The sequence below is a fragment of the Streptopelia decaocto genome (genome assembly GCF_964273445.1).
Source record: "Streptopelia decaocto genome assembly, chromosome: 14".
Classification (NCBI taxonomy): Eukaryota; Metazoa; Chordata; class Aves; order Columbiformes; family Columbidae; genus Streptopelia; species Streptopelia decaocto.
In genome coordinates this window covers 5,693,296-5,703,555 of record NC_138669.1, presented here as the reverse complement: position 1 = coordinate 5,703,555, position 10,260 = coordinate 5,693,296, and the positions used below count along the sequence as shown (strand labels likewise).

At 55.9% G+C, this 10,260-nt stretch overlaps 1 protein-coding gene across 1 annotated transcript; it reads left to right on the top strand.

Annotated features, from left to right (window-relative positions):
* Window positions 1-984: 984 nt before the first annotated feature.
* Window positions 985-8,534, top strand: LOC309446225 (BPI fold-containing family B member 4-like; the record flags this gene model as incomplete). Its single annotated transcript, XM_082065774.1, has 15 exons — window positions 985-1,090; window positions 1,725-2,502; window positions 3,030-3,134; window positions 3,230-3,373; window positions 3,991-4,051; window positions 4,604-4,664; window positions 5,087-5,178; window positions 5,529-5,741; window positions 5,981-6,034; window positions 6,456-6,626; window positions 6,776-6,843; window positions 6,980-7,022; window positions 7,580-7,643; window positions 8,047-8,123; window positions 8,231-8,534. 15 exons carry the CDS (start codon window positions 985-987, stop codon window positions 8,252-8,254), a joined length of 2,061 nt encoding a protein of 686 aa, XP_081921900.1. The 3' UTR covers window positions 8,255-8,534.
* Between the last annotated feature and the right edge of the window lie 1,726 nt (window positions 8,535-10,260).

The window sequence follows — 10,260 nt, the reverse complement described above, 5'->3', positions numbered from 1 at the left end:
CCTGTTTTAGAAATCTTTATTTATTTTGGAATATATTAAAACCACAAATGCTGCTTTCTACACCCAATCCACTAGCCCAGCTTTTACAATTTAGGCATCTTTCCACTTTTTCCGCATCAGCTTTGCTATATAAGGGCCCGCTGTTCTGCACGGGGAAGCAGAGCTGCAGGTCTCCCCTGGACCGAGAGCCAAGCGCTGGAGACCAGAACCAGGCTTTGAAATTCGGGACAAGATCGGGTAAATATGCTCAAAATAGTGGTGTGGGGCGTTGTGAGCCTGGGGCCACAGAGTCACCATTTCACATACAGGATTTACAATACACTCTGGTGAGCAAGAAAAAACAGGGGAAAAATACCAATAATGGTAGAAATGCTGGAATTCTGAAAAAAAATGAGAAAAGGTTGATATAGTGAAATAGAAATCCTTCCCTGAAGAAAAAAACATTAATTTGATACAAAAGTTATGGATTTCATGTGTTGCAATGTCCTCTTAAGGTAGTTGTTATTATTTTTATTATTATAAGGGTAAAACACACCATTTTAAAAAGAAGGGCTTTATTCCAAACATGAGGTGCCTGTATAATTGCAGCATTAATTTGCATACCCATTTACAGGGTGGTTATTAGGGAGGGGGCCTCAGTGCAGTCTACAGGTTATAAGTAACAATTTCATACTGGCAACTTACAGTTATGTCACCATGACCAGGGATGGAAGGAGCAGGTTGTCCGGGCTGCCCATAAATAGGAATAAACAAACAGGTGCTGGAGTTGTGCAGAACCCGGCCTGGAAAGGTCCCTGCAGATGTGGACGCCCCCTCCTCCCTCTCTGTGTGTGTCCCCAGCTGTTGGATGAATGTGACTTTAACTCAGGAACAGTTTTGGTTCTCCTAAAGCTCATATAAATTTTCTATTTGCTAAAAAATTTTCACTCAGCTCAAAATATCCAACTCCCCTTTATATCCAGGTGCCACCAAGGAGAAGCCACCATGTCACCAGCCCTGGGCATCGCCCTCCTGTGTGCCCTGCTGACCCCAGCACTGGGCCAGCGCACAGACGCCGTCCTCAGGCTCAGCAAAGGTGTTTTAAGCGATGGTGAGTATCTCTGTCCCCTTTAGGAGGAACCTGGGCATGGGAACCACCAGGGTCCCTGGGGCTTGACACCGTGGTACCAGCACAGCCCGATCCACTGGGGAGGGAAATCGCACATGGAGGTGACGAGCATGAGGCTGCATGTGAACCCCCCTCAAACTGGAGTAATTTCTGGAGTCATTAAAATTCCAGCTGGCCAGGCTTCTAAAAGGAGGGAGACATCGCTCATGTGGGACATTGCATGTCCCAGAAGCCTGCACCACTCAGGAGGTGTGAGCCACAAAGCAGATTGATTATCCCAAATTCAGGACTGATCAGTGCCCAACCCTGCGATGTCCCACACCTTTTGCTGTCTTACTGGTGCAGCCGCAGACAAATTCCCCCAAGCTGCCTTACATGGCGCCTCCTGTCCTGGCTCCCAAAACCCTTTTTCTGTCACATCACACATGGCACAAACTGTCAGCGGGTAGCTGGGGACTGGGATGGGCAGTGATGGCAATGGAGCACCGGCCCCTGGGCAGCCCGTGCTGGAGGAGCACAGAGAGCGGTGGTGCGGGCAGGGGCTGGCAGCTGCCTGCAGGTCCCTGCGGCGGTGGCCGGGGGGCTCTGACGGCAGCGATGTTTCCAGCTCTTGCAGGCTCGCTCCGGCACGGCGACGTCCTCCAAGGTGCCCTGGGAGAGGTGCCGCTGGGAAGGGGCCGTCCTGGTGCAGATGGAAGTGCAGACCTGCGGGGTGGCCTCGGAGGAGGTCTCCGTGGTGGTGGTGGTGGTGGTGGTGGTGATGGTGGCCTGCTGGGTGGGATCACTGGTGGTTTGCTGGGTGGCGGGGGGCTCCTGGGGGGGCTGCTAGGGGGTGTGCTTGGTGGAGGGGGTGATGCTGGTGGTGGTGGAGGGCTGCTGGGGGGGCTGCTTGGTGGCGGGGGCGATGCCGGCGGTGGTGCGGGGCTGCTGGGGGGGCTACTGGGGGGTGTGCTTGGTGGAGGGGGTGACGCTGGTGGGGGGCTGCTGGGGGGGCTGCTGGGTGGAGGGGGTGAAGCCGGTGGTGGGGGGCTGCTGGGTGGGTTGCTGGGTGGTCTGCTGGGTGGAGGGGGTGATGCTGGCAATGACTTGCCAGGTGGAGGGGATGGTGGAGGTGCTTATGTGGGGTGGCCCAGAACCTCCCGCAGAGGCAGGCCGGCAGCTGATGGTGATGTCCCCAGTGATGGTGTCCCCGCAGGGGTGGTTGGAGGAGCGCTGGGACAGGGAGGTCTGCTCGGTGACAGAGGTCTCCTCGGCACGGCAGGGATCCTTGGTGGCACCGGTGGCCTCCTTGGCAATGGAGCACTCCTGGGCAACGGAGGGCTGCTGGGAGGCGGTGGCGTGCTCGGCGTCCTCGGGGAGGGCGGTTTGCTGAGCACCGTCCAGGGGCTCACCGGGTAAGGACAGCACCAGAGGGTTCTTGCCGGGGGGCAAGCCCTGTCCTCTTTGGGGTAGTGATGGTGCTTCTGTAGATGCTCAGATCTGCCTTGGGGCTGATGCTCTGGGACAAATGCTGCCTGGAGGTCTCAGGTTTGCATTGCCAGCTGCAAAGGAGCCTCTGGAGCTGCGGGCAGAGGGTTGAAGGAAACAGCAGTCAGAAGGCGCTTGCCCATAGAGGGTGCCCCAAGCTGTCCCTCGGCCCCGTGGAGCCGGTACCACGGCTGCCAAACCAGTGCTCGTGTGTTTGCAACTGCCTCATTTTAACTCATTTGAAGCCCAGCACGGAACAGAAGCAATAATATGGCAATGAGGACAAAGCTTCTGATAAACTGGAAAATAACTGAGTAAATTTGGTGTCTTTTGCCATTTCTGGTCTAAATGGCCTCTGAGTCACCCACCCCTGAGCAGTGGCTTTGTGCAAGCAGCAGAGCCCGGGGCGGGGTGCTCAGACCGTGGCACTGGTGTCCCCTCGCTGTCCCTGCAGGCTGAAGATCGTGGAGCTGACGCTCCCCAGGGTGTCCCTGCAGCTCCTGCCCGGTGTTGGTGTCCACGTCAACCTCTACACCCGAGTGGCCCTGAACGCCAAGTGGTAGGTCGGGCCACAGGGGTGTCCCCAGGGCACTGCTGGCTCCTGGCAGCCGGGAAGCGGCTGCTGCTCTGACGGTCACCGCTTCCCCTACGCAGCCTCCTGGGTTTGCTCGACATCGCTGTGGAAGTGAACATCACATCAAGGGTCAGGCTGACCATGGATGACACGGGGTCCCCCAGACTGGTGACAGAAAGATGCAATACCCTCCTCGGTGGCATTAAAATCAGACTCCTGAGAGGGTGAGTGACAGAGGTGTCCTTGGCCAGTGTGAGCAGAGCGGTGAACACACAAGGGCATTTCCCCATCACATCCTAATCCCATGGGGGACTGACACCAGCAGCCACTGTCCCTGCAGGTGTCAGTTGCTCACTGGACATGTGATGGGGGTGACATAAGGGCTGCTGGAGGTGGTGGTCCCTGTGTGCCCCTCGCGCAGCCACAGCAAATGGACGTGTTGTCCCAGAGGGTCACAGGACCCCACAGCAGGCCTGGAGGGACATGTCTGTCCTATGTGCCGTGTCCATGGGTCATTTTAACTGACATTGCACGGGGTCTTCTAAGGTGTAAGCGCTTGGTGTGTAAATCAAACAAACCACTTGGGCTGGGGCTGTTTCTGCTCATTTAAGGAGACTATGCACCAGCAGATAAAAGGCAGCAATAAATTTCCCACTGGCTATTTTGGGATGCAAATTACACTTATCTCATGCAAAATCCAAGCATACATGATGCACTTTGCTGCCGCAATTGCCTTGCTCCAGGAGGTCTGCGCTCCATGCTATTCACAGGGAATTGTTTAACAAGCCCCATTTACTTTGCAGCAGGTGTTTTTTCATGGTGCTTCTTTATTTTTCCACAGCCTGCTCCCAATTGTAGATAATTTATTGGCAAGTGTCCTGAACAGGCTTCTTCCTAGTCTGGTAAGTCAGAAAAATTCTCCACCTTGGAAAGGAGCGATAAGTCTGAAAACCCATGGTGCAGCTCCCCCAGCATCGCTGCTGTCCCTGCGCGGGACCGTGGCTGCTGTCCTAGTGCTGCTGTGTCCATCCCCACCCAGCGGTTTGGGGTTGGGGGGTGATGTGCCACATCTCCATGTGCGTGGAGAAGCTGCTTCTCCCATGCCAACGCAGGGTCAGTGAGCCTGGCACAGGCTGCCCCAGTGCTGCGAGCTTCTAATGATGCCCTGGGCTGTGTCATGGGCTGGTTGGTCTCTGGTCCCTCCTGAAAGTCCCGGGGACTCTCCAGCTGCCCTACATGGGCTTCTGAGACCTACCCCTGTTATGGGTGAAGTGCCCAGGGCTGGACCCAGAGCTGGTGCAGGCCCCGCAGCACCGTGGTGTCACTGTGGGGACCGCCATCCCACGCCCTGGTGCTCCTGTCTCCAGGGAAAATGAGGCAGAGCCAAGCTGGGCTGCATGTCCCTGTTCAGCTCCAGATGTGGGTCACTCATTGTCCCTCCCCGACTCTTGCAGCTCTGCCCAGTGGTCGATGTCGCCCTGGGACTCGTCAATGACCAGCTGGGGCTTGTGAACTGTGAGTGCTCAATGGGTCCCACGCTTCCCCCATGTCACCTCTGCTCTGGCCACATGAAGACTGTGGCACTATCCCCCCTGCTGCACCCCAGGCAGGCAGAGCAACCTCCCCACATCCCCCCGCAGACCCCAGTCCTGCCCCGTGCTGGGGGGGGATCTGGCAGCTCCCTGCCCAGAGCCTGTCGCCCGGGCATCAGCAGACCAGAGCCCCAGCACGCCCGCGGATGCTGTCTCCTCCCCAAATCTCCCTGCCCTCTCCCCGGCTCTAAGCACAGCCCCCTGGGTGCATCAAGTGGCAGCAATGTGGGCTGTGAGCCATCCCCTCCTCGGGCCCAAGGGGCTGCTCTGAGTCCCCCAGCAAGGCAGGGCAGGGGACATTGCCCCAAGCGCCGGGGGAACCGCTGAGCTGCTTTCTCTCCCCAGCACTGGTGCCGCTAGGATTGCTGGGCAGTGTCCAGTACACCGTGTCCAGCCTTCCCCTGGTGACCGGCCAGTTCCTCGAGGTGGACTTGAACGTGAGTCCTGCAGCTTCTCCTTCTGTCTACATAAAGGGTTGGGGTGTTTCACTGGGGTTTGGGGGACTCTCCTTGGGGCACGTACACCCCAGCAGCACTGTCCACGCTCTGAGGTCACTGTGAAAAGCTGGGGAGGTGCTGGCTTGGTGCCTGGCTCTTGCTGCTGTCACCGTCACGGGAGAGCGCAGTGGGGTTTGCATTTCATGAACTTCTGGACAAAGGAAGTGTCATGGGGCCTGACTTGGCGTGGCCATGCGTGCAGCGATTTCACACTGAAGGAACATGAAGTTAACCGTAAAGGCAAATATTGCAAACATTTTGGCTTGTGTTTCCTTCCCCTGTACCTGCAGACTGTCGTTGGACGAGTGGCAGGGGGACTGGTGGACTATCCACTGGGAAAGCCAGAGACTGTCCCCACACCGCCCCGGGTCCCCATGCCACCCCTGCCCCCCATGGCGGCCACCAGCTCCTCCCAGCTGTTCCTGTCCGTGAGCTTCCTGAGCAGCGTGCTGGCCGGACTGCAGAGGCACCGGGCCCTGGACCTGGACATCTCCACCGGCATGGTGAGCGGGAATGCGGCCTCGCTGGGGCTGGGAGTGCTGGGGGCGGTCAGACGTGCAAACTGGTCCCACTGGGCAGTGCCTCAGCTCCTCTGTGCCATTTGTTATGGTTCGCTGCTGTCTTAGGTGAAAAATGAGCCTGAGACCATGTGGGGAAAGCCCCAGGCATGTTGCTGGTGAAAGCAAATATCTGCTGACCACAGTCACACAGACACGCAGCATTTCTCTCCTCTCTGTCACAGTTCCCTGAGCTTCCGCCACTGACGACATCCACTCTAGGAGCCCTGGTCCCCACGGTGAGTCCTGGTTCTCCCAACACCGACCCCACCAGAGAAGCTGCATCCCGGGCAGGGATGTCCCCCTGTCCCTTCCTTCTCAGAGACACCATGCCATGAACTTGAACAAGCTCTGACTTGGGTCCAAAACTGCCTGGTTTGTCACCCTGTCACCTGCAGCTTGCTGGGTTAACAGAGGAGCCGGACAGCATCCCCGTCTGCCCGGGCTCCCTGTGCTCCTCTGGCGGGATGAGCTGCTCCAGCAGGGCTCAGGGCGTCTCTGGGCTGAGCTCACAGCTGGGCTGAGCTCACAGCTGGCCTGGCTTTGCTTCACCACGTGTGTGGGGATGAGCAGCGTGGGTCAGCTGCGCAGTGGCTCCTGCTCACAGCACCAGCCGTGCTCCCACTAGAGCAGAACCTTCCCATCTTTGGCTGTTGACAGGTTTTCAGAACATACCCCGAGCCACGTGAATTGCTGCTGAAAATTGCCGTCCCTGAAGCACCACTGGTGAGCTTAAGGAAAAATAAAGGTGTGATCCAGCTCAGGGCCACAGCAGAGGTGATGGTGATCCAGCCAGGTGACGTCCAGGAGTCTCTCTGCCTTCTGAACATCGTACGTATGAAAGACCAACCCATGCACATCCCCTCCCTGCATGGTGGACACACGGGTGCTGGCAGAGGTGACCTGCACCTGGTGTGACACGGGCTGCAGGGCTGGCCCTGGGCAGGGGCTGAGCAGCTGAGCGCTCTGTTTGAACACAGGACACCTCCCTGCTCGCCCGGTTTTCAGTCATGGACAACAAACTGAAGATCAGCGTCATCCCGGAGAGGTAGGACACTGGGCTTCATCTGGGGGGATGGCAATGGAAACGGGGCCTCCTGGACTTGGTGACAATGAGGGCACGGGCAGGGCTGAGTGGGCAGGGGAACTGCTGGGATTGACCCCCCCTCTGCTTCCTCCCGCAGGGCTGAGCTCTCCCTGGTGTCCTCCTCCGTCGGCGGCTTTGATGTAAGAACACGAGTAGCCTCAGCAACGCACGAAATCTATTGCAGAAAGCCAAGTGCTGATAGATGTTAGCTTGGGAGAAATAAGGGCCAATTACAGTGTGACAGTTGTGCCATATTTTAAATAGCACCTTTCTTTCACCTCCAGAGATGGATTTTTTTTTAATGGATGATCCATGAGCAATTTTCAGAAAAAATCCTGGGAGGGAGGCATTTTGTATCCTCAGTGAACTGCAGGATCCCGTACATGCCCCTGGTGTCCAAAGGTCAGGAGAACCCTGGGCTCTGCCATGGGTTGCAGCAGTGGTTACTGAGGCAGCTCTAGCACAGGGCCTGAGCAATGCCAATATTTTGGAACTAAAATTCACCACAGAAATCTTAAAGTCCAATTTCTGTGAAACTGGGAGTTTGCACTAGATGGTTGTGGAGCTGGAGCACCAAGGTCCAGGTTGGGTTCAGCTGGTGTGAGTAGGGTGACCCAACATGCCCAGGCCAGGCTGAGGCTGGGGACCACGGGACGGGGACCAGCGCTGGCTCTAAGTGACTCTCTCCTTGTTGCAGGTCTCGCTCCTGGAGACGCTTGTTGGCCAGATTTTTGATTTTGCCTTCCTGCCCACAGTGAACAGTAAGGAAACTTGAATGCCTCATCCATGCAGTTGTGCTGGACTGTGCACGATACCAGGGGTTTGTGCAGGTCACACCTGACCTCGTCCTGTAGAACAGGAACCAGTGGGACCGATCTGCAGTGACGGGGAGGGCTCATTTCAGGCAGCAGCATTTGTGGGGAGATGAACCCCCACATCACAGCACAGGGCCCCACAGCCCCTCTGTGGGGCTGCCCCTGCCTGCTGCTTTTGCTCACAAATTACAATGTCTTTTGCCAAAGCGCTCAGTCCCATGACCCAGAGCCTTCCCGGGGAGCCCGGTGCTCACGGATGGGGGGTTTGCACAGGGGGAGGATGGAGTTGGGGGCTGAGCTCGACTGTGACCCCCCTTCCGTGGTGCTGAGCTGGGCTTGTGACCCACAGGAGTGCTGGGTGTGGGGGTTCCGCTCCCCAGGCTGCTGAACATCGACTTCACCAATGCGAAAATTGACATAATCGAGGTAAGTGGCGGGGTTTGCCCTAAGATTCCCCCTGGCACCCCGGCTCCATGTGCCTGTGGCTTGCACGGAGGATGCTCAGAGGAAAGGTGACCCCTTTGCTTCACCAGGATCTCATTGTCCTGTCGTTGTGAGCTGGGGGCACCAGGCTGGGAAGGGAGCCCCGGTCTTCAATGTCCGACCCCGGAGAGACCCTGGAGAGTCCCCACCGCATTTCTCCTCCTGCCTAAGAGAGTGAGGCAGCAACTTGGTCTTTTCTGTGCAACTGTTGTGTCCTACCTACATGGCTTGGAACAGAAGGAACACAGGTGGCTTTTGCCTCCGAACCTTGTGTTTTGGACTCTTTTGTGGATGCTCCGAAGGATGTGGGTATATTGTGTGTTCTCACACTCAGGTTCAATAAAGTCCAGCCCTCTCTGCAGCCACAACTGGTGCTCTAGACTGGGGTGGTCGGTCCGGTGACCCCCAGGGCTCAGGACAGGCCCCCTGTGCTGGAGGTGACCCCCAGGGCTCAGGACAGACCCTGCTGTGCTGGGCTTTGTCCCAGGAGTGCTCAGGGACCTGGCAGTCATTCCCATTTGTGCCCATGAACTCTGAAGAACTGCACAGTCCATTTGTCACAGGCTCTGTCCTGCGGTTCAGCTGCCTGTTGAAGCAACGAATCCGTTGCTGATTGAAGGTTCTAAAGTGTCTATTGCCCCTGGGGTGGAACGGACCAGAGGGGACAGCTGTGATATCGCTGCCTTGGGGACAGTGTCCTGCCTCTGGCCAGCCCAGATCCACCCTCAAAGCCACCTGGAACCTGAGACTCAGGCTTTCTGTCATCTTTCATATTCTTTTTCTCTTCCCTCTGTATATATTTGCCCATTTTCTTTTATTTGTTGTCTCTCAAGCCTCCTTTAAACTGCCAAGATCTGTCCTGGAGGCACAAGCCATCTCCTGCATGCCTTGGGGTGACAGGCAGTTTTCACGGCACAGCTGGCTTGCCATAAATCCACACGCTCTTTAGTTTGTGATAACTTTTTTCTTTTCTAAATCAACCTTGTGCTGTTTCTGTATGTAATTAAGTCACTGGGAGGTAATTGCTCACCTCACACCGTCCTCAGACCCTCGTGGTCCCTTGAACGTGATGGAGCATCCCCTGGAGTGGAGCTGCCCTGAACTGTCTGGGGACCCTCTGCTCAGCCAGAGACCCAGGAGCATCCCCGGCCCCCCACGGGCTCACTGGGTGCTGCTGGGCTCACTGGGTGCTGCTGGGCTCACTGGGTGCTGCTGGCCACAGTCCAGTGCAGCTGCGTGTGGCATCCGGGGTCAGGCTGGTGGCACCTGACGGGCAGTGAAGAGGAGCCGTCCCTGCTCCATCCTCCCTGGCTTTTCCTGGTTCCTGCCACTGGGTATATAAGAGCAGCTCCCACAGCGCCCGGGGACATCGTGAGCAGCTGCACCAGCACATCAAAGGGCTCCAGGTAAGTGGCATTAAGGGACTGTGGCCACAGAGCTCCTGTTCCCACTAGATCACCTACAGCAAAGTAACTTGGCTTTGAAAACAAGAATTTTAATGATGTTTTCCTTTGATTTCTGTAGCAGCATTTAATCATTTATGCAAATTAATTTTTAAAGCTAGCAGTGCTCTTGCTTGTCAAATTCCACCTTTATTTTTGTTGTTAAGTTTGCTGTAACAAATAAGCTAGCAGAAATGACTAGGATTTTGTTCATTATCTTGGTCACCAGAATTCAGAACAATTTTCAGCTTATCAGATCTCAGCTGGTATAAAATGAGGGTTTATCTGCAAAGCCATACCTGCATTTTGCATGTACGAGATGTTCAGCTCGCTTAAATGTGTGTGACCAAGGAGGTACCAACCTGATAGATATTGTTAATAACTGCAGAGGCAGTTTGTCACGTATTCTCTCTAAGAGCCCTTGTAAAAGACCTGCCGACCATTTCAGCCTCCCTTTACAATGCTGTGCACGTCTGGCAGAGACCCTCCAAAAAATCCCCCTGATTTTATTTGACACTATTTTCAATGGGAGCTGCTCAAGCCTCTCTCTTTCTCTCCCGTTCAATAATCACAGCTACAGGAGCTGTGCATCATTACATGCTGATCAAAGGGAAAATGTAAAAGACAGGCTACTGAAT